General features: G+C 34.9%; 1 protein-coding gene across 5 annotated transcripts in view; it reads right to left on the bottom strand.

Moving 5' to 3' along the window:
• CD36 (CD36 molecule (CD36 blood group)) overlaps positions 1–24810 on the bottom strand; it is a 77345-nt gene that overhangs the window by 30328 nt on the left and 22207 nt on the right. Inside the window, exons 1-3 of one of the 5 annotated variants that reach the window (XM_078442520.2) lie at positions 23441–23558; positions 965–1058; positions 273–478 (exon numbers count right to left, since the gene is read on the bottom strand). In XM_078442520.2, the coding sequence (XP_078298646.2) occupies positions 273–392 (120 nt within the window). In that variant the 5' untranslated portion in view covers positions 393–478; positions 965–1058; positions 23441–23558. Of the gene's footprint in view, positions 1–272; positions 479–794; positions 908–964; positions 1059–8589; positions 8941–13924; positions 13948–23440; positions 23559–24810 lie in introns of those variants that run through there. The other 4 variants (XM_078442521.2, XM_078442519.2, XM_078442522.2 and 1 more) reach the window with 4 other exon arrangements.

The raw sequence follows: 24810 nt of genomic DNA, 5'->3' as shown, positions 1-24810 counted from the left end.
AAGCTCATCAATATAGTCCTTAGGCATAATGAAAAACAATTATTTCTACTAACTTGTACACTTCTAAACACCTTTGATGAGAATTTGGATATTATACTTAAGATAGTGATGCATTCATGTTAAAAGTACATTATGCTTTTAACATTTCTCAACTGTGTGAAGTTGTAATGGCTCATAATCACCTTTGTATTAAAGATACAAAGTTGCCAGTTACCAGGAAATACAAATGACAAGAAATGAATGACAAGAAGTATCCTTTAGAATACTTGTACCTTTTTGATTGTCCTCTCAATAAGCATGTCTCCGACTGGCATCAGAATGCCTCCAAACACGGCCAGGACTGCACCAATGACAGCACCAGCGATGAGCCCACAGTTTCGGTCACAGCCCATTTTCTTAATCAGGGGAGAAATTAAGGTCCAGCACCTGCTTCTTTCAAACTCCCAGGTCTGGTTAGGTGGTTTCCAGAGGTCTGGTCCTAGCATTAGAAAGAGATCATAAAACAGAAGCTTAAATATCAGTACAAGAAGATCAAAGTACAAAGAAAACACAACTGAACAAGCATTTAGCCGGTTATGAATAAATAATTTTTGTTTGATGAAACTGACTTTCTAGGTTAGGTCCTCTCCTGTCTTGCTTTTCACTATTTACCAGTGGAAGAAATAAAGAACATTGTCATATAGAGTATTTCTTTAAAATTCCCCTCTTTTAAAATTTTCTTCCTATGGATAATTAACACTGAAATCTTATCTAAGGAGAACTTGCTTACTGTACTCTCTCCCTCATCTATCTACCCTCAGCCCAGGACACTTAGATGCATCTTTGCTCTTTATCTGGCTTCTCCACTCAAGCACAGCCACCCACATCTTGCCTGGAGTTCTCCTGCAAACTGGAGGTATCCTGACCCATGTCTTCTCTGTCCAATGCTAAACAAGTATGGTAATAGATGGTGTCTTTACTATACCTTATTCACAAGTATACAGCAAGATACAAATTTTATAGGAAATGATCTGAGGAGTCTCAGAAAGAATTAATTCTTCTAATCATTTGTAAGCTATCTGTTAAAACAAAACAAAACAAAAAAAACACGGTTACATTGGGAAAATACATTGTCAGTAAATTAATACCAGAATATTGTCTAATAACACCAAAATTATAATCACTATTAAAAAAATCTTTCATGAATACTGAGCTCATGCTTGAATTTTTTTTATAGTGTTAAAAACAAATATTTTAAAGAATGTACTTTCAATTTCATTGTTAATAATTGGCTTTTGAATACACTAAAGGTGGGAAGAATTTAAAGAAAATACATAATGAATGTAAAGGATGTTTAATGACAGACATTTCTTTGTTACTAGTCTCACAAGGTTTTTTTGTTTTTGTTTTATTTTTACATATGAAACTGCAACATTATTTATTTTGTCATCATGAACATTTGATTCACACCAATTCGGTTAAAATCAACTAATTTGTGCCAGTGTGTATTTCCACTAGTCAGTCTTATTTTTGATATCTTTCTGTACAGTATGTGGCTATTTCATAAAGATTGAAAGGAAATGATTAATGAAACGAGTGGATTCTATTTTAACAAAGTTAATAAGAATTTATTACTTCTAGGATTTTAAAACACCTTCATATTTTGGTTGTAACAGTATTTTTTTTTTTAAATGGGGCTGACCTGACGTTGATAAAGAGCCAAAATGTGCTTTGTAGCTTATAAACAAAAATTCTCTACTTTATTGCCCAAGGCCATGGAAAACATAAATGCCAACAGAATGGAGACTATAGATATATAAAAAAAAAAAAGGAGTCACATGCCAATTATTACTGTCAGCACTGTAAATGTAATAACAAAAATTCTACTTTGTTATGGTCTCAGATTTTCCCTCCACAGCTTTGTTCCAACAGAAGTGCCACTCTTAGGATATTCTTAGTACTTATTTCCACTGGAGGAACCATTTAGTTTTTCAGGAATATTGCTTACATAGCTAAGAAAATAAGGAAAATTAGACTTTTCCTCAATATTGTGAATATAAATGTTACAGAGTTTTCCCATGGCAATTTTATTTATTTCTCTTTACCCTTTCTTATCTTTGTGATCTCCCTTTACCGATGCCTTCTATCTAGGATACTTCCACTGTAAAGGAGGATAAACTGAATTCATTCACACCGAGGTTCTAGCAGCTAAGAAGTGTGAATAGTAGTAATATTACACGTTTTTTGTTTTTTCCCAATGTAAAAGGACTATCTATAAGCTGTCTAAACAAGTAATTTGGTTTTCCTATGGACTTCCATATCTCACTGAGCAAGTGGTGTTTGCTTTGTATTAATTGTTTGGGGATGGCATGTGAGGAACAGCTTTCCTTGCCCTCTGAAATCATGTAACATGCTACCCATCTGGGTGGTCTGTATACTATGGACAAATAGTCATATCCAAGGGAGCCAATTAAGTAATCATTGGCTGAATCATCATTTCAGACACCATCCTCTACGTCTCATTTCCAAGTTATACCTAAAGTAGCAATCAAGACAGGGATCTAATGTAGTGTAGTTAAGACCAGTAGACTAGTAGAGATTAAACCAAAAATTGATGTGCTACTACTCTCTTGCCAGATGACAATGGGCAAATCACTTCATCTCTTAGGACTTGAATTTCCTCATGTGTAAAATGAGATGCTAGGATGAGATCGGCAGTTTTTAATTTAAGTAGCTGAATCAGTTCTTCAGATTCTTACATGGAAGACCAACAGGCAGGGTGACTATGGAGTACAACAGTGGTGGCAACCCTGTGACCTTGAGTCCCAGCCTGGTCTACCTACTCCCACGTGACATACTCCTTTCTCTGAGGAAGCTCTATGAGAATCTCTGTAGAAATCTATGGCTTTGCAAAGCCAATTAAAAATTGGGAAAGGAAATCCCCAGAGTCAAATTGCAGTTTTCTTTATATGATATCATGAATCTATTTTTTTAATGTTTTTAAATGTTCATTTTTGAGACAGAGAGAGAGAGAGAGAGAGAGAGAGAGAGAATGAGCAGGGGGCGGGGGCAAAGAAAGAGACACAATCTGCAGCTGGCTCCAGGCTCTAAACTGTCAGCACAGAGCCCAACGCAGGACTCGAACTCCCACCAGATCATCACCTGAACCAAAGTCAGACCTTTAACCAACTGAGCTACCCAGGAGCCCCTCATGAATCTATCTTTTAAAAGCAACTGAAGGGGCGCCTGGGTGGCTCAGTCGGTTGAGCGGCCGACTTCAGCTCAGGTCATGATCTCGCGGTCAGTGAGTTCGAGCCCCGCGTCGGGCTCTGTGCTGACAGCTCAGAGCCTGGAGCCTGTTTCAGATTCTGTGTCTCCCTCTCTCTGACCCTCCCCCGTTCATGCTCTGTCTCTCTCTGTCTCAAAAATAAATAAAAACGTTAAAAAAAATTTAAAAAGCAACTGAAGGGGCATCTATGTGGCTCAGTTGGTTATGCGTCTGACTCTTGATTTCGGCTCAGGTCATGATCTCATGGTTTGTGAGATCAAGACCCTCGTTGGGCCCTGCACTGACAGCAAGGAGTGTGCTTAGGATTCTCACTCTCCCTCTGCCCCTTCTCCACTCATGCTTTCTCTTTTTCTCTCTCTCTAGTAAAATAAATAAAAACATAAAAGAAACAACTCAAGTATTAAATTTCCCTTTTGGAAAATTATTTTATGTTCTATATAAATATCACTAAAAAACTTCACTCCTATTAATGTCATTTGCAACTCTGACATATGGAAATAAAATGATTTAAAAATTACAATTCTATGGCTGCTAAAATATTTTGTGCATTTATCTGCCCTTTTCCAGATTAGGTGCCATAACCTAGTTGTGAATTGGACTTCTGCCAAAATTATTCTCCTTTATTCAAGTAGCCCATGTACTACAGAGGAAAGTTTCTGCAAGGGGCAAAGAGTCCCAAGAATGTCCACTGGAGGACTCAGGCAACAGCACATGTTGTCCAATACTTCCCTCTCTAAACCTGGAAACTCATGATTATGACTTCTGAGGACCCTGAGCCCCAGACCTGTCAAGTAATGGTCATGCCTGGGTCCTACATAGGCTCTGTCTGCTTTAAACTTAAAACTGAAGTGATATAGTGTATCCATCCCACTGCTGTTGAGTCAAGCTCATCAGAAAAAAGAAGTATCCAGTAACTTATTCTGTTGAATCATGCCGTTAGATGGTTATTGGAATAACACTGGTCTGGATGATATATAAGCAAAGCTGTAAGTATTAATCTAACATCACTTCACACATGTACTAATAGTTTTGAGAGAGACTGTGTTTATGTACTTCTTTCAAATTTTTATTTGATTGACTCACTTTTGTTACTTTGTTGTAAGTTTCCAACTTTTCCCCCTAATAATACGTTAAGATACGCGACATTACTTGCGTTCATTATCCTTCAGTGCCTTGAAACCATGAGTAATGAAGTATTGTTATTAAACTCCTCCCTTAGCTTTATGCTTCATATTATTAAATTTAGTTTTATTCACCTGAGGCAAAGGAGGGCCCAACACACTATGTAAGACACACGCTGACTACATAAGAAAGTTCAGGTTACAGCACATTCACCAGTTTTTCCACCCATGTTTATCTTCAGGGAAAAAAAAAAGTGTTGTTTGTCCCCATTCTCCTCTCAAATTTGGTAAGGCTTGTAAATCTGTGTCTTGTGAACTTGGTTTTCTTAATAACAAATTCCTTACATATTAAAATAGTAATTTATTTCACTTGCTAATTTTGGATTACATTTTATTATTTATTGTTATTTCTCCTTCATAGGAATAGACAAGACATCAAAATCTGCAATAATTTACTTCTTGTTTCAAGTAAATAAATTTAGAAAGCAAAGAATCATCACAGGCACAGTAAAGAAAAACCAATTGCTGAGACTTGTATAAAGCAGAGAAAAGAAAAAAAAGGCGTATTTTAAAATATCACTTATCACATACCTTTCTGGAGTCTAGAGGGAGATCACCTGTATCCTATCAGTTTATAGATTATAGATCCTATTCCTTTTGTAGAATTTGTGAGTCTATTTTATTCCCTTGGGTTATCTTTGAAAGAAGGAAAAAAGGGTACTTTTTTTTCTTTACTTTTTTGTTGTCAAATCAGTGGAGTGTTTCCAGAATGAATTTATGAGCATTATGTCTTTCCATTATGTTGGAAACCTGGTGGTGGAAACTGAGAGACTGAGCTATAATAAACCTTTCCAGTAAATAGGTCAGAAAATCAGATAAAATTCTTAGAGAATCTGTAATTCTTCCCATGTGTGATCAAAGCTGTATTCCTTGGGAAACTCCACCCAGAAAAGGCATGACCCAGAGGTAAATTTTCTGGGATGTAAACTGCAAAACTTGAAAAAGCTTCAGATTACAAGAGTATTTGTACCATAAATGAATGCCAGGGCTGGGATGACATTTTCTTACTGATGAGTGAGTACCTCAGATTTCTTATTCTATCCATGAACTTTCCCTCCACATTTTCTTAGAATTGAAAACCAGACCACACACTTCTGTTTTCAAGCACACACACATTACACTGTTCTTTTGATACACAGCCTTCTTTACCTAATAAATACAGTATCTGCCCACAGACCCCATTTTTGGAGTTGTGAGGGGTGATTAATTTAACAAGTTGTGTATAAATGATGAAAGTTAGCTTTCAAAATTAAATTCCTTTTCACTTTCTGGCCCTACACTGTAACTAGGTGTGTTTACAAAGCCATGGTTTCCTAGACATGAGTAAGATGCAGATTCAAATCCCAGCTATTTGTAATGGGTGTAAATCAATAATTTAAATCTGGTTGCATTTCATCATGTGGAAACAGAAGGCCGTTAGATCAGTACTTTATAAACTTCTGTTTAGAGACAGAATTCTTTACATGAAATTCCAATATATAAGCAGAAAACCTCTTCTGATAAAAGGGAGCAGGAACTCTGTGGCCCTTTCCCCCTCGTATCACACTTCACTTGGGTTCTGAGTCATCCTCACAGAACTCAAGGGCTCTGCAGAAGACTCTTAAATACCTAGATGAGAAGTTCTCTCTTATCTTTTCTTATTGAAGTTACCACAGTCCTTTTTTATCATATTAGAATAGGTGTAGCTAAAAATTCACAATAGAAAAAAATTATAAACATCTATAATATGAAACAATAAGACACATCACTAAATTATACTTTTAAAACATTACAATTTAAAACTTGGTGGTATTCTTAAAAAATTAAAGCAGTAAGTATATTGTACTTCATGTATCATACTAAGGATCCTTCTAGAAACAAGCCTGTCTTTTGGAGTACTTGATTACAGGGATTACTATAGGTTTGAAATGATTCTCTTTGATTCATGTTGGTTTAAATAAGATTGTCTAGAGCACTTCTTGATCCTTGAAGCTCAGACAGGAATGCTTTTTTTTCCCACCCCAAATTGTAGTATAAACAGTAAGATAGCATGTGATCTACAATAGTTCAGATTTTGGAATTTGAAGTCAAGTGATTTAGGTTCAATTTTGGGTCTTAATAGCATAGTTTCTCTGTGGCTTAATTTTCTCTAAAATGCTGTATCACTCAACAGATATGGTTGTAAGGGGCGCCTGGGTGGCTCAGTTTGTTAAGCATCTGACTTCGGCTCAGGTCATGATCTCACAGTTCGTGGGTTCGAGCCCCAAGTCAGGCTCTGTGCTGACAGCTCAGAGCCTGGAGCCTGTTTCAGATTCCGTGTCTCCCTGTCTCTCTGCCCCTCCCCTGTTCATGCTCTGCCTCTGACTCAAAAATAAATAAACATTAAAAAAAATTTTTTTTAAACAGATAAGGTTGTGAATGCCAAATAAAAGTAAATGATATTAGTATAAAATTCTTATCATAGGAAATGTTATTTTGATAAGTTATCATGAAATATTATTTTGAATAACCTTACTATTAAACAGTGTAGTGTTATTTCATATTGGTCAAATTTTTTTTAGAAATCTAATAAATACGTATAGTTTACACAAATAGGAATGATTATTTGCAAAACACATAGATTACAATAAAATCTGATGAAATTATTTATTATTTATGTATATAGGAACTCAGAGTATCACCCAAATGGAGAGGCATCTGCTAGCTTAGAAGATGCTATTTGAAACTTTTAGCCATAACTTGGGCCAGTGAACTAAAACAGCTTACAATTAAATCAAAATATAGTTACAGAATTCCTTCAGAAACAAAAAATCTACAAGATTCAAATGTGTTGGAGTAAACATGCCCAAACGTTTTCATAAAAAATAAGGGAGGCAATTAGAAATTCTAAAATTTCCAGTACATTCTGCCCACATATTTTCCAGTTGTAATTATGATATTCTTCCTGGGCTAACCCGTTAGCTGATGGTTGTGTATTTGATTCATCATTGTTTTGGTTTAATCGTGTTTCTAGTAAATAAAAATTTTCCACATATTTTTTCTCATAAAACCCAATGGACCACTGGACGCTGAATAACAAAACTTTTTAAAAATTTCATTTTGGTTGTTTCGTGAGCCAGTATTGAAAGCAATGTTTATTTTAGACCCAAAAGACGTTACTAACTTAAGACCACATAGAAGAGGACTGAAAAGTACATGCAAACATTTTTAAAACATCTTTCACTATGTTTCTTGGTGATTCTAGAAACTGTATAAGATTTACTCCAGAGAATTTATGCCATTTACAGTTATATATGAATTATCTTACTGTAATTAATTTGAAACTTGTAATTTTTCTAGAGTGATTTATCCTTTAAACTTGGTATCAACATTCAAGGAAATAATTTGCTGATATTTATAAGCTTCCTAAATAGTCAAAAGTAGTAGTTTTGGTTTTTATTTTCTCACCAAATTTTATATAATTTATACTAATTAAATCTAGAATCATTACTTGCAATATAACTTACCATTCCCAGTAGCAATTATAGTATCTTTTTCATTAGAAAAAAATACCTAACAAGAACATATCCAAAATACATATTGTGTTTAACCATGTTACAAAGTCAGGTTCATGAAAACTTAATGCAATTGAGATAAAAATTTAAACACACTAATGACTCTGAAAAGTAATTAGTTACTTTTCACTAGTTAATTGCATACTGGAAAGCATATTGACATGAGTGGCAAGTCATTTATAACTAATGTATTATATTTATTTTATGATAATTTTTTATTAATTTAAAAATCAGGTATAAATTGCCTATGTGTACAATGAAAGTTTTACAATTTCAATTGGATTAAAACTCATTTTTAAATATTAAAAAGTAAAGGTTTATAGCAGGCATAAGATTTTAAACATCAAAAATAAAATGTCATTGACCATTAGACAAGGTTTTAATATTTTTTTAACATAAAATGTAAAAATATTAGCAACTTGGAAAACAACACAAACCCAATTTTTAAATAAAGCCTAATGACTTGGAAAAAAAAAAACCAAAACAGTTACAAGCTTTTTGTTGTTACTCTTATACAACTTCTTAAGAGGGTTTATATAGTAGAGTCATCTATCATTTGGGACATAGAAATCTTTTCTGTTAAAAAAAAAAAAAGCATATGACTTACCTTTAAAAAGGCTAAGAAGGATTTTTCAATCAAATGCTCAAACATTTGAACAGACGGTTCTTAGTAGGACCAAATGGTATTCTGCAGAAAAACCCTACACTGAAATCCTCATTACATAAAGTGTGTGAGTTTAAATATGCTTAAAAAAAAAAAAAAATCCCATCCCAGTATGTGGTTTGTTGCCAGAGGAATTAGGAAAGAAAAAAAAAAAAAAAAAAAACACACATATCACACTACTGTTATGGCTTTTACTGGTCTATTTTTATAGTCTGGTGAGGACCCATTCCCTATATCTGAGATACTCAGCAGACTTTTTTTTTTGGCCATTCTCCCATCCAAGTAAGTCAGAGGCCAGAGAAACAAAAGGAACTGACTTGCTGCGCTGCTTCTATTTATTCTGTTTTACTGCACAATCATTATTCCAGATGACGAATAGGGTTCCGGGGGTTGAAACTATAAACTGGGAAGGATTAGCAGTATCACTTCTTTGTCATGACTTAGCTTACAAAACTTCATAATGTTGAATTAAAATGTACCTTGCTATAAAGCATTAATTTGACGTGCATAAAGACTAAGAATTTTGAAAACAATTGGAGATACTATCAACAAAGATGACAAACCGACTTTAAAAAAGGAAATAGCATATTGTTTTAACTGGAAATTCTTAACTGTTCATCATTTTCTGTTAGTTTTACAGAAGTTTCATGAGCAGAGCAAAATATCCCTATAAAAACAAAAAAATAAATTTCCCTTAAATTTCTTCAGCCAAAATACAACTATTAAATAGCATTTAAACAGATTACATCTAAGATGACGTTTTAATGTAAAAAACAGCATAAACATAAGTTACTTTAAAAGAAAGGTATTATTTTAAAACCTAATAAAAATAAAAAGCCTTGTGGGGGGAGACCCTCAATACTAAGAACCCATTCTTGCAGAGAAATTCTCAAAATCGTGTAAGAGAGATCAAAATCTTTAGACAGTTAAACTGTCATCTATCAGACAGGCCAGCTGAATAAATGTCTCAAAGTTAGCCTTGAAATAAAGTAAGCTAACAATAACAGGCAGAAATATATTTAGTCCATTAGATCATATTTAAACCAGTTCTTATCATTGGATTGGTCATGTTGGCCCCTTCTGAGTGTGTGGTGAATCTTTTCATTTGTTAGCAGTGCAATACAACTGGAAAAGGATTCAAAGTTCTCTTTTTCCCTCAGGCATTACTTTCTTTTTCCCAGGTATTTTTACTGACACATTTATTTAAAAATTAATACTTAGATATTAATACTTTAGATATATTGGGATTTTTTTTTTCAAATTTTACACCGCTTAATCAGGGTCAAGTAGAAATGGTCTTGGACAATTTCCATGTGATTTATGCTACTCATTTTAAAAGAATAACTTACACAGATTTCAGGTAGCTTGAAAAGAGGATTTCTCTAACTGTGATCTCTGGTATTTGCTGTATTAGCAAAAAAGGTAGAAAAAGGCTATTTTAATGAATATCTTGATTAAAAACATCTATTTTATTGTATTGAAGCTGCTTTGATATATTTTCTTCTCAACTTTAATTCAAACACACTTACTCCCCCACCCCCTGTATGAAAATTGAGAAATAGCTCACCAACACAGGAGTTCAGATAGTACCTATTTTAAAGAGCATATTTTAAACATATTGAAAGGATCATTAAATTATGATGAAATTATGAACACTATTAGAGAAAGATATTTCGGAAAAAATACAAGCACAATACATGCTTTAAGTTGACACTGAACTTACTTGGATCACTCATCAGTAGCCTAATGCCATCCAAACCCTCTGACTGTCTCTGGAGAGGAAAATGTCACACACTCCCAAGAGCAGTCCAAAGAATCAAATCTACATTCCCAGAGGCAGCTGTGTTCAATCCCATAGACAGCAGTTCCTGAGGAGCTTTCTGAGTCTCGTGTGGTAATACCCCGAGAGGGCACAGCTAAGTAAAATCTGCGATCATTTCTCTAGATTTGAGCAAAATATATACCTTAAACAACAAGGCAGAAAAATGCTGTACCCATTTCCGAGTAAAGAATGTTGAGGTTTTCATTTTATAAAGCTTACATACCCACAGTATTTTGAAGAGATATATTTTATATGAGTGTACCCCTTGCCTTATGTAAATCCACTGCAGCACTACATACATCTAGTATAATGAAGGATAAAACTTTCAACATAATGAAGTCAGCTTAGACACAGTTTTTTGGGAACCTTTCTTTTGCGAGAGACCACATAGGGTTTGGACCCAGACAGACAAGTGAATCCTGATGTTACTGGCAATGGTTGTATTGAGTGGGGGTTGGGAGTTCAATGACTACTCTTATTTTTCTTTTTTTAGTAAAAAAGTGGGCAAAACTAAGAAGGTCATAATATGAACTAAGTGAGGGCAGTTGACAGGAGCCTGATTACTAGACACTCAAAGTCAAGCCCCTTCCATTCTTTTCTCCCTTCTGGTTTATTTTCTTCAGATTACATAGCACCATCAGCCATCTACTGGGCTATCTGTTTGGTCCTGTTTTTGCATCTGCTAGAATGTTGTCTCCATGAGGAGGGGGACATTTGGTTGGCTCACTGCTGAATCCCCAGAGTGCAGGCCAGGCTCATAGCTGGTAACCGGTTAAGTAAATGGACACATGCAACAACTGTCATAACCATAATAATACCTAAAACAGAGCGAGAATGGCCAGAAGTCAGATGTTACTATGTTGGCTGTCCGTACCACAAATATTCAATGGTTTGATTGGGATGAAGAGCATCTGCTTGGAAAGTCAATGGAGCAGAGTGTGGCTTTGGAATTCGTCACTTCCTAAAGTGTGTTAAGGTTGCTAACTACTTCCCCTCTCTTAGTTACCATGGATCTAATCTGTTGTAAAGACTGACAGTGAGAATATAAAGGATTCATATGTATTGTTAGTAAATACTTGCTATGGTGATGATTAGCCATTAAGCAAATGTTTATTTTAGGGACTTTATTAAACTAATATGGACAAATAAAAAAGTATTGAAAATTATAAAATTCTCCCCTACCCCTCTTATGTATATGGGATCATTCATACACCAAATGATACTTTCTGAAACTTGACTCTTCTCCTATTAAGTGCGTTGGAGATATTCTCATGTTTTGGATAGAGTTAATGTGCTTTTTCCATCATTGAAAAATATTCCATACTAACAGGTGTATTGTCTTTTAAATAACCAATCTCCTATTTAATGGACATAGTTTTATTTCCAGTTCTTTGATCTTGCCAAAAAATGCTAAAAATTCCTATGTAGTTTTTAAAATTTTTGAGTATAGCTGACACACGAAGTTAGTTTCAGGTGTATGACATGGTGATTCAACATCTATGTTATGCTGTGCTCACCACAAGTGTAGTTCTCAGCTGTCACTGTATGACACTATTACAATATCATTGCATGCATACATAGTTTTGTTTACCTGTTCTAGGACACCAATAAACAGCAGTAAGTGAAATTGTTAGTGTGTACTAACAATGTGTGAGAATGCCTGTCTACACTGTTTTATACTGAACTTTAAGTTTCTAACAAGTACTTTTTTATTGGTAAATATTCAATTGAATGAAGTTGTACCTATTTTCCCAAGTATATTAGCCATTTATATTTTAAAATACTCGTGATAATATCCTTGTTCATCTTTTTTTTCTTTAAATTTGTTTGTCCTTTCTTTGTTAATTGGTAAGGAACCAACCAGCCTTCTGCATTTGACAAAAAAAAATTTTTTTTTACTATTTTCATTGTATTATTATATTACTACAATTTAAAACTTGTATGCCATTAACTTTCACAGTAATTTCGTTTTAAATATAGTGTCATGCTTTCAAAGGCTCTCTTTACTTCAGAAGTATTAAATATAATAAAACTTCTTTTAGCATTTGTGTGGTTTACAAAATCCTTTGTAACAGTATTTTTTAGAGAAGCTGATTCATGGAATTTAACACTTACGAAGTAAAAGAGGAAGAGTAAAGTAAATTGAATGACAAATATTGCAACATATTTGAGAAGCAGATGACAGATGAATTGTAAGAGTTCTAGAAGAAGGGTCACATGGCCTGAGTTCTGATCACATTATTAGTAACAGCAGGATTTGTGAACTCAGTAAGTAACACACAGTCATTGTATTTCTGATTTTCTTTCTTGCCAAAGAGGATCATCATACAGAGTCCATCCACACCCTCAAGCTGCAGATCAAATCACATGTTAGGTTTACCTAATTTAAATCTGTATGCATTTCTGTTAGGAGATGGAACTTTTTAAGTGATTTTTTTTTTTTTTTTTTTTACAGTTCAGGAAATGAAAAAAAGAATCTTGATATAATATACATTGCATTTGTGGACTGTATGGATAAGCAATGACTTACAAATTATGATAATGATATAATAAGGGGGTTGACACATACTGGAGGCTTACTATCTGTCAGTTGTTGAACTAAGTATTTCACCTGTGTTACTTGCTGACCTATCATACCACCCGTTGGGCTCCTTAGACAACTAGAGTAGGTCACAAAGCTAGTATGTGCCAAATCAAGGATTAAAACCCAGAGAGACTAAGTGAAGAGCCTATACTCTTTTCTGAAAGAAAAAAAGCAGATAAAAAGTTCTTGAACAATACCTAATTTTATATACTTTTCTCAACACCTTTGTACAAATTGAGTAACAATTTTAAATAAATTGATGTTACACTGAGAGGAAAATGATATCTAATCATAACAAAGAATCAACAGTGAACATATTCTGTAAGTAGTAACAGAATTATTTTGAAATTAAATCCTTCTAAAGATGTGTAAACTATCTCAAAACATTAGTTACCAGTGTCAAACTGTAAGTAAAATTTGTTTTCTCACTTTAATCCTTGGGGATAACTAACCATAGAGATTGATGTGCACATACATATGCACATATTTATGCACATGTATACACACGTGTGTGTGTGTATAAACATCTATCATTTTCAATTGCTACCTTGTTTATTTGTGAAAGTATGAAATCAATGGCATGCTTTACCTCTTTTCTATGGTGAGGAAGGACTTAACATGCAGGAACAAAAATAAATAAATATATATGTACATAACTAAGATATAACAGTATAATGTAATGCCAGTAAAACTTGAGAGACTAAAATACAGGCTTCTAAGATGGCCTTTAAAAGAGAATTTCAAGGACATTAATAAAGGTAAAACATAGGATATCAGGGTAACTAAAGTTTAGACTTAAACCATGTGATCTAATAAATTGAAACACAGGACACAAGCAAACATACTGAATTAAAATTATAAAATAAACTTACCCATATGTTTAATAGAAGCCATAGTAGGAGCTGTGTGTGAAAGAGATTTAACAGAGAGCACCTCTGTATATGTGGACAGTGCTCACGTGGGCAGGGCCAAATCAATATGTAAATTTCACAGGCCATCTAAAAATGTTGACAGACCTAATCTTTACTTGAACACTGCAAAGCTGACTCAACTCTCTAAGGGGAAGTAGAGTAAGTCAACATTTAAATTATACTACGAAACATAAGGACATGGTATGATCAGCATAGTTGTCAGGGTAATTTGTATTCATACAGTTGATAGGATATTATTTGGGGGAAAACCAGAAATATTCAGGTAAAGTGATAACAAGGCCTGAAAACATGGCATGGTGAAATAGTAGGAAAAAAAGCACAATAATCAATAAAGAAAACAAGCAGTTAGTTAACAAATGCCAAATTTAAAAAGGTTAAGGAAAAATATAATCAATGAATTTGAAATTTCACAGGACAGGAAAAATGTAAAAAAAAAAAACTATTCAATTGAAATACAAAAAAAAAATCAAAACAAATTTTATCATTAAGAAAAGTAACCTAAGATACTCCCTGAAGTGGGGTCTTAAAAATTAAATAAATAAAATAATTTTAAGAGGGGTTAGGGACATCAGTTTACATTTGCTTTAGCTCATGGCTTGATCAAAAGGATGTACTTTAAAATCCTAAAATATCAGGTTTTTTAACTCTGTTTAAACACCAGTAAAAAGCTGAAGTGTGTGATGAATGTATAAAAACAAAATACATTTAATCAAAGAAAAAAGATGGATAATGAGACTCAAAGTGATTTTATTCCATTTAATGGAGACATGCTAATCACACTAGAGACAATGAAAAACCTAATTATATGGACATACGTGTCATCTGACAACCTGTTACCTTAAGTTTAAAGATACACACTTGGACATCAGATTCCTACAAGACTTAGGTATACATACTGTATGCACGTGTGCGTGCACTCACGCGTGCATGCACCCACACACACTCTCCTTCAGGGACATAGGAGGAGACCGACCTAATTAGGTTTCTTTTTAAAGATAGAAAAAAAAAAGGTTTCTAAGAAACATGTTATACAATAATAATTTATTTAAAAAATCACTACACAGGAAAAACTATATTCCCGATACCTTTCTTTTTCTGTTTGTTTGAAGTGGGATAAACCCTGCATCTGAGTGACCCGGCATTTTAAAGAAACATAAAACAGTTTGCGGACCATCATTGCCCAGGTTGGTTCTTAGTGGGCTTAAGGGAAGGGTTTGCCCTTCAATGAGCCTGAGTTTTCTGTCTTCAAAGAGACCAGCAAGTTTGGTTTAGAGTGTTACTTATCAAATGAACTCCTTGGAAGAACTTGAAATAAATTCTTAAAATTTCAAAGAACCCATAGGATTCCAAGAGGGAACATTTTACTTTAAATGTATTTTTCTGTTTGAATAAAGCCTCACGTTGTTTGTAAGAAAAACAAACAAAAACATTGAAAATATATACATGTAAAATTTTCAGAAGCAAATGTTTACCCGGAAATGTTATGGATCATTTCAATCACTTTCTTTACATATTTCAATGGGCATATTCCAGATGCCATAAACATTAGAATCCAGACAGAATAAAAAGTGGTACACCAGCACTCTATGTTGCATGAGACAGATAGATGAATTCAGAATAATTCTAAAATGTCAGAATCCTGAAACTGTCCTCTATGTGTCTCTGTGATTGCTGGGTACCTGCTTACATGAAAGAAATTGCAACATATCAGAGGTAGAGTGAAACCTTCCCTTTGTGATCTCCATACTTCAGTTTTGAATCATAAAGAAGTTTGACTTGCCTATTAAACTTCATTACTTTAGCAGCAACTTTCGCAGCAGCATTAAACCTTGCTTTGCAATATAGGGCACTGACAAGGGAACTGATAAAGGAATTGACCTTGTGGTAACTGTACTAGGGTAGGTTTAGGTGGGTTCAGGCAGCATCAGCACCGTCTCTGCAATTATCGGTCATCCTTGAGCTCGCCAGCAAGCAACCAAGGACTCAAAACCTGTTTATCATGACCATCCCTTTCAGATTCCTGAATGTCACTCTTGTCTTTTGTTCTGAGGTTGTGATTCAAGGAACCAATAGTAGGTTATGGAGTCTGAATTGCTACAGAATGTCCCTCATACATGACTGAACTAGTCCTGCTAGTTCTGCTCTGCTTGATTAGCTCACTTGTCCTCAGGACAACTGGGACACAACTGTTTTCTTGGCTATTAGGGCCCAAGGTCTCTCGGTTGTGTTATTTAGGTAAGCAAAGTATCCTCCTCCACGGTGCCTCCAGTTCATGGGTAAAGGTACGTATGTGAATTGGAGTGCTTATATTATCTGAGTGGGTTTCAGTGGACTCTGTGATGCTCCTTTTGTTAAGAGCACAGTGCTTTCCTGTTCAGGGTGAATGCTGAGAATATTCTTGTTTTCCCAAATTGCATGTACAAGGCTTGAAGCAGCATCCTCCATGTGTTCCAAGGACTAAAGAACATTTTCTGGATATGATCCAGGAATGTTGCTAGGCCTGTTTTTCCTCTCATTTTCTACAACTCCACAGGGAAAACTGGGTCATCACAGTAGGCTGGAGAAAAGAAGGCTACTGTGAGTAAAATTGGGAGGTGAAGTAAGTCCATAAAAGCATGTAAAACCATACCATTTCATGAATTAACTCAAAATTAAAAACGATTACAGGGTTTCCTATGTTATAAAGAGGCATGTCACAAAATACTGTTTTTATAGTAAGGCTCCGTATAGACTCCTCTCTTTCACATGCTTCTTTTCTTCCTTGGTTACCCTATGTGTATCTGTCCTGATTGATTTCTATTTGACTATTTGACATTTCATTTTTATCTTTCTAGTATGCTCTCAAAAGGGTACATGATTTGGGATATGTAAATTTGGAGTTGCATTCACATGACTTATTGCAATTGCATTTACAAAAGCATATCTATCCCTAAATCAGCAGAAACCATGAATTCTTTTGGTCCTTCACTCCTTTTACAAACATGCTTACATCATCCACTTAACAGATATTTCTGTTTTGAAAGGCGTCCAGCCTCCAGTGGCAGTTCAATGTACAATTACAGGTATCAAAATATTACCAAAAAGTATTCTAGTCAAAACTTCATCATATTCTGCAACTGATTCTATTAGCCTTGAATTTACTATTCTGTATAGTAGGAAATATTTAAATTCTTCAAGAAACTCAAAAAATGAATATTAAATTACATTTATGCTATTTACTAAACTTTCTCTGGCTTGTCTGTTATGTCAGCCAGGTTATGGAAAAAAAATACAGTGTGATCTTCTTTTTAAGTCTTTTGGTGCAAATCCATTACTTGGGAAGCTTTTTATCTCTAGGATATAATATTCTACCATCATATGTATCACTCTTTCAATATTCATCCGATCCTATGCAAATACAATTAAAAATGAGAACAATGTCTTTTGTTTTTTGTTTTTAAGTCCATTAAATAAGTACTAAGATGTGTTTGAGGGAATTGGCTTCAATCTTTAAAGATGGAACACAATGAATTTAGTTGATTATTTAAGGGATTTTTCACTATGCCTGAGAATTTCCCAGAGGAAAGAAAGAGAGTAATGTTTCTTTTTTTTTAATTAAAAAAATTTTTTTTTACTTACTTATTTTTTGAGAGACATAGAGAGAGCACAAGTTGGGGAGGGGCAGAGAGAGAAGGAGACACAGAATCCAAAGCAGGGTCCAGGCTCCAAGCTGTCTGCACAGAGCCTGACGTGGGGCTCATACTCACAAACCGTGAGATCATGACCTGAGCCAAAGTCAGACGATTAATGACTGAGCCACCCAGGCACCCCAAGATAGTGACGTTTCTTCAGGGACTTCACACCCTAGAACCTTAGTCCCTTTTGTATAGGGAGGAGTGACTTGTGATCTAGAAGCCATGAGTGACTGACTCAGCATTTAGAGATGTCCTTCCATACTGAGTACAGAAGATTCAAAAACTGCCTCCATATTTTGATTTATAAAGGTTTTGATTCTAGAGACATTGCCTCTAAGAATGCCAATGCTCTGTTTAAAATTTTCCTTTGATTAAGTAGGGAGTGTTACAAGAACATGCATTTTCCCTCAGGACTCACAAAAGGTCCTTTGCTCAACATTGGTATGAATCAGTCTTTCTACTATTATCTACCCACCCCCCCCCAACGCCATCCCCATCTTCTATGTAGAAGAATAAGGAAACACATATTCTTCCTGCTGGGGGACTTTTAAAAACTCAGGGTAGGTCAGTCTGGGTCAAAGCCAACACCCAAACAAGTGGAAGAGAGAAAGTTAAGGAGAAAGAGCCAACAAGTTTGATCCAACTATGCCTAAAGAGTACTAACACTGGGGGCACCTGGGTGGCTCAGTCCTTGAGTGCCAATTCTTGATTTGGGCTCAGGTCATGATCCCAGGGTCATGGCATTGAGCCCAATGTCAGACTCTGTGCAGCCTGCTCAGGATTCTCTCTCCCTGCTCCTCTTCCTCTCTCTTCCTAAAAAAATAAATAAATAAATAAAAATAAAAAAATAAAAAAAAAATTAAAGTACTAACTCTGGAGTTGTCAATTATGTGGACTCCCTAAAATCCCTCTATTGAGTCAGCTAGTTTCAGTTGAAAACACAATATTCTATGTAAAATGTGGATCTTAGATCACTGCTCATTTACACAAATAAAATATCTAACCAAAGTTCTTGTTCATTAAGTGTCATCAAGAAACACAATCAGGAGGGGCGTCCAACTTCGGCTCAGGTCATGATCTTGCTGTCTGTGAGTTTAAGGCCTGCGTCAGGCTCTGTGCTGACAGCTCAGAGCCTGGAGCCTGCTTCAGATTCTGTCTCTGTCTCTCTCTCTCTCTCTCTCTCTCTCTCTCTGCCCCTCCCCTGCTTGTGCTCTGTCTCTCTCTCAAAAATAAATAAAATGTAAAAAAAAAAAAAAAAAAAGAAACACAATCAGGAGACCTCTAAAAAAAAGAATCAAGGACAGAAATATGGTTTTTTACACTATATGTAACAGAGATATTAGTATAATATTAAACACATATAAAACACCATGTAACTATATTTTCTTCTACATATGTCCAGAACTCTTTAGTGTTATACTCATAAAATATGTCATAAAAAGCTCAGTTCATTCAGGAGTTGCAAGGGTGCAGGTGACAATGAAGCTCCCTATAATGTACTCATTGGGAACTGTGTTGGTAGCGATTTTTATATCCCAGATTTTAAAATAGTGCCAGACACATAATAGATGCTAAAATACACATTGAATAGATAATGAAGAACCTATACTATAGATATCACAGGATAGATCAAAAAGAAACATGGGTATATTATATAATTTGGTAGGAGAGAAGGTTATCTTTGGTTCTCCATGTTGTCTGATATCAAGTTTAAAAGGAATGGTTATTTTCTATGTATGCCTTTTTATATTTAGTAGACACTGGGCATGAAGTGCAACAAAGAACAGGTGTGGTCTGCTTTAAGCAAAAATCTGCATGTATTAAACAAATAGTCTGATTCTTTCACATTAGCAAATATTCTTGGGGTGCCTGGGTGGCTCAGTCAGGGCCATTTTTTTAAAAACTGAAAACCATTCTTACAAAGGATTCTGTCATTCTTCAGATACTTCTTGAGTAAGTACAATACAAGGATGAATGACATGCTCCTACAAAATAACCTTTTCCCAAACATTTTAATGTTTATTTTTATTTTTGAGACAGCATGAGTGGAGGACAGGGGCAGAGGGAGATAGAGAGTCTTAAGCAGGCCCCACACTTAGCCCCATGCAGGACTCAATCCCATACCCCTGGGATTATGACCTGAGCATCAAGAGTGTGACGCTCAATGGACTGAGCCATCCAGGTGCCCTCCCCAAACATTTTAAATGATCTAATATACTAACTGTGTTTCTGTATCCACATCAAGGAATAGACATATTTATTAAAATGAAGATTCCTAAAATTTGTTAAAATAATTCACACCAAAAACCATGATTCGGTATTAAAGGTAGATCATTATAAGTGGTTGTGGTGTATTATTTTGCCTATCAAATTTTCGCCAAGTCTTCTGAATAGTAATACACTACCGTCTAATTTTTTACATGACCATCTTTTTTTATAAATCAACTGATGCGATCCCTTGCTAATAGTTTGATTCCTCTGGGTTGTTTAGAGGGTTTATTCTGGACTGCTCATTTATTTTGTTAAAAGACAGTGGGTCTTTATCTGACTTCAAAATGCACCTTTGTCAAGAGTGTTAGTATGGCCCAGTCACTAGAAACTTAAGCACCTCTGAGGATTGGCCTTTATGTTCTGATAGCAGTTAGTTCAAGAAAAATGGCTGAAGTTCTGTTTCCGTTTAAGTTCTGTCTTTGTACTTGTTACCATCTGTGACACGAGACTTATCTTTAAGAGGGGCATCGCTCAGCTAAAGAGACATGCTAGAGGATTCCAAACACTGATCAATTTCAGAAGTCTGTAAAAATGAATAAAGTACAAAGAAAAAATCGAAAATATCACCAAATGTGTCCTTCCTTATCCCATGGCAACCTGAGATGGACTTTTTTTTTTTTTTTTTTTTACTCTCAAGAGAACTTTTCATACTATGACTATGAACTCTTAAATATCAAAACAAAATGCATAAATGCCAAAACCCAGGAGAAAAGGACAGTAAGTAGAACCTGGTAGCATTTTTGTCTCAGGAGAGGCTGCCAGCCCTGCCTCCGCCACAGACTGTGACAAACATACAAGAGTTTGAGTCAATAGGCAGATAAGATAAATACAACACCTACATGTGAAGAGGTGCAGAGGTTATGGTCTTATAAAGCATGAATATGTAAAAAAAAAAAAATTAAAAGGTGTCATTAAAATCGGAAAAATTGTCCTAAATCAGAAAGGGCAAAATAGTTGAAAATGTACTCCAAGGAGCAAATCCTCAAACTGAGGATGAGAGTCAGACTCTAAAATCTTTTCCATTATTAAAAAGGTGTGTTTTTCAAATAAATTAATTCTCTAATACATTTTGTGTGTCAGATTACATGGTATATTACTTAAAGCATAAGATTTTTAAAAATATGGTAAACCACATTTATTCTATTTATATGCAAACAAAGAGTGAATATAAAATGAAAATATCACTAAAATATACTACATTACATAGATAAATTTATAGATTGTTTTTATGGAATTATTAATCTAAGTCAAATTTACAGAAACTTTTTTATCACATAAATAATATACTTTACTAGTCTTGCTTTCTCATGCTTTTAATTTAATGAAAATCCTGTATAAAAAAGTTAGGCAATGGGGTAATAACCAGCAGACGTAACAAATTTGAAGTGTATACTAACGTTACATAGTAAGTTTCAGCTTGATTTTCATGTAGTTGCTATCCATTATAAACTGTGAGTTCCTATGTCAAAATTTGGTAATTTGTAATTGGTAAATAAATATATAAATATGTAAATTGCTAATAAATATAGTTTTATTTATAAATAATAAAAAATACTGATACAATAGAGGATCTGATCTGAATATTCTTACCATCAAAGTATGGAGAGGTGGCACAATGCCAGCTAAACTGGCTTTTCATTCACTGATAAATTGGGTTGCCATAGCAAGCCCATATTCACTGTTTCTAAGCAACCCAAGGCTCCACAGACTTCAGATACTTAGGGATCCACTGATCTTTCATCATCCTTAAGGGAGAAATATGAAAACTTGTGGTACCAGACTCAGTGGAAGATTCCCTGATGACCCAATAGAGCAGTGACCTGCTATAAAATGTCCCTGTGTTGATATCCATTTAATTTATCAAATAATATTTGTGATAGGGAATTGATTGTTAAAGTGTTAAGTGGATGAAATTAGGTACAGAAAATGATAAATACCTAGTATGTGTTGAGCAGGCAAATGTTTGAGTAAACAGACAAGATACCACGCACAATCCAACTTTCTAAAGACAAAGTCATTTACATAATGCCAGCATTCATAAAGTCCTTGCCTTTTAGTGTAAAAAAATATATCTGTTTAGCAGCATTACCACACAGCAGGTCATTTCAATTTTTTTGTTTTCTAATTATTTATACTTAGGTAGCATACATAATTATAGATCAGTAATTGCTTGTGATTTTATATTGAAATGTTTAATTATGGCTTGTCTAGAATGCTTGAATAATTAACCACCCAAACATCAAATAGAATTGTATAGGTCTGAGGTACAAGGAAGGTTAGGAATTCTTTGAATGAGGTAATATTAGCATTTCCCGCCCCTGTCTATGTCAAACACTCTCCCCCAGTCTCCTGTCTTCACACAGTACCCACAGAGGCAAACCACTGCCTCTAGAGCTCTTAATTCAAAGGGCTTACTTTCCAACTATTTGAGATAATCAAAGTGAAAGAGAGTTAAGGCACACAGACAGATATCATTTGTTCCTATAGAATACTGTATCACAATGCAGGTCAGAATAAAACACCATTACTAGAAATGGTTATATGTGAACAGTAAAATGATTAGGTCTGAAATCTGTAAAATTTTACCTAATTCTAATACCTGCCTCCCATTATCATTCCATGTGGCTAGCTCTTACCAGGAAAAACATTGGAGGAATGATGTACAAATTGAAAACTGGTTCTAATTTAATGGTAAATTTTGTAACATTACTTCCTGTATCCTGTTAGCTGTTGCATCAAAGATTCAGTAACCTGCCAGGTATACAATATGATGATAGAGTTCTGTAACCTGAATGTAAAATAAAGTTGACATGTCACCTCTCATACAAGTCCCAGGAAGCCACCTGTTGACTGGAGACATACCAGGAATTTCAGCAGTAGAAACTCTGCCTGTGATAACTACTGATTACTGTTGATGCTAAATGGGAAAGGATAGATTCTTCTTCAAGACTGGGAAGACACCCACTCTGCGTTACAATCTTCATATAAGAGAGTCCAAAACTTGCATAATTATATTACAATTGCCTCTTCAGGCAATTATAAAAATTCATCTGCAGTTTAACAGTCTCCCTGGGCATAGATATTCTTAAGAATAAAAGAACCGTGCATGAATTTGTCCTTTAGTATGTTGTTGCTCTGTTAAGATACTCCTCCACTGCTGCATGTATATAATCACGTTTGTTGGAGGGTTTCAATACTTCTGAGTATTTTTTAATACCCTCTTATCACTTAGTATTGTATTTATTACTGGCAAGATCATACATGGTAAAGTTACAACTCCTTCTATTTTCTTTTAGATACAACTTCTTATCAAAAAGCTGGGGACAGGGTGCCTGTAGGTCTGTATCTCAAATACTGCCCGAGAGAAGAGAGAAATGCAGGTAGAGCTTAAACTGGATAAGAAGAAAGCAAAAAACCAGATCAAAGTAAGATTTTAGTATTAGAGGAACCAGTCTTGCATCCTATGTTGTTAGGGTAGAAAACTTCACAGGGATTACATAAGCATAATTACCAGTTTGAAGTCCGATGAAAAAGTGCAAATCCTCCAATATTAACTCACTTGCAAAATGCTGGTTGGAAGACAATGGAATTAACACTGATAACTGTGGTTGTGTTTGCCCCAAGTGCTGGGTCAAATCACTGCTGACTGCTGTGAGCCCCACCTTCAAGTATCCAAGAATGGCTGTGGAGTTTTGAGTGACACTCCACTGAGGCAGTATGATTTCTAAACCAAAGTTAGGCTCTGCCGCCAGTGTTTGCCAACTTCCCCAGCTTGCAAGTGAGCTGCTCCTCACCCTGGTTCTTTCTTTAAAAAAAAAAAAAAAAAAAAAAAAAAGGATAGAAAGAAACAATTACGCTGTGACGTTTAAAAGAACACAGAAGCAGATCCCTCTCCAGGGATATTCCTACTTATTTTCTTAGAGCGGTTCCCTTGACTCTTTTCATCCTGTGTCTTTGTTATAGGAACCTGATAAAAACATGCACACTTCTCTTAGGAGAAGAATCAAAGCATCGATGAATATTCTAGTTTGTAAAAGCTGGAGAGAAGAGGCTTCTTGGTGAGGGCATTGCAAAATCAACAGGTTGGGGTCTACAATGGTTATGACATTCTTTTGCCATGTAAGAGGACTAAGATAGCAATATTTGGTGGGTGTACTCTTATTTTTGCAACTCATTAGAATAAAAAAGTAAAGACACTCCAAAAATAAATCGAGCCATTATAATATAAGCTAAATTAGACAAGAAAATATGATTTTTCTCCCATCATTTAGGCAGTAATTTCCTGGGGATTACTGTTGATGATATGCATCCTTATACATACACATATTTGGTGAAGATTTATCATGTGACCACTGTGTTCCAAGAACTCTGCCACAAAGAGGAAGAAAGCATGTTTCCTACCATGAGTTTTTCTGCAATGCATTACAAATATTTCCATATAAAATACAATGTGTGCACTCTATGTTAACTAGAATTTAAACAAAAACTTGAAACAAACAAAAGAGAATAAATACAATGTGTGAGTACTGAACACTTTTAATCCACCTTCTAAAGTGGGGTGCTACCCTGGTTGTGAACATTCATTCTAGAGCTATTTACCATGTAATCAAAATCTGTAATTTAATTACCTTTATTTCGTAAAATCTGAAACTTTCCATAAAAAATAATAATGAGGTTCCCAGTGGTGAAATGAATGGCTTCAAAGATTTATGAGTTGGCTAGAAATATGGCTAACTCCCTACTCTTACATCACAGGCTATAAAAACCCACCAAGCCCAGATGCCTAAGGCTCAGTTGAGAAATGGCCCATTGTGTAGCTTTTGATTTGGGGGCATTCCCCATTGTCTGACTATGACGGTATGGTTAGCTGAATTCCATGGT

The sequence above is a fragment of the Panthera onca genome, chromosome A2 (genome assembly GCF_046562875.1).
Source record: "Panthera onca isolate mPanOnc1 chromosome A2, mPanOnc1 haplotype 2, whole genome shotgun sequence".
NCBI lineage: Eukaryota > Metazoa > Chordata > Mammalia > Carnivora > Felidae > Panthera > Panthera onca.
This window is presented reverse-complemented; position numbering and strand designations above follow the sequence as displayed.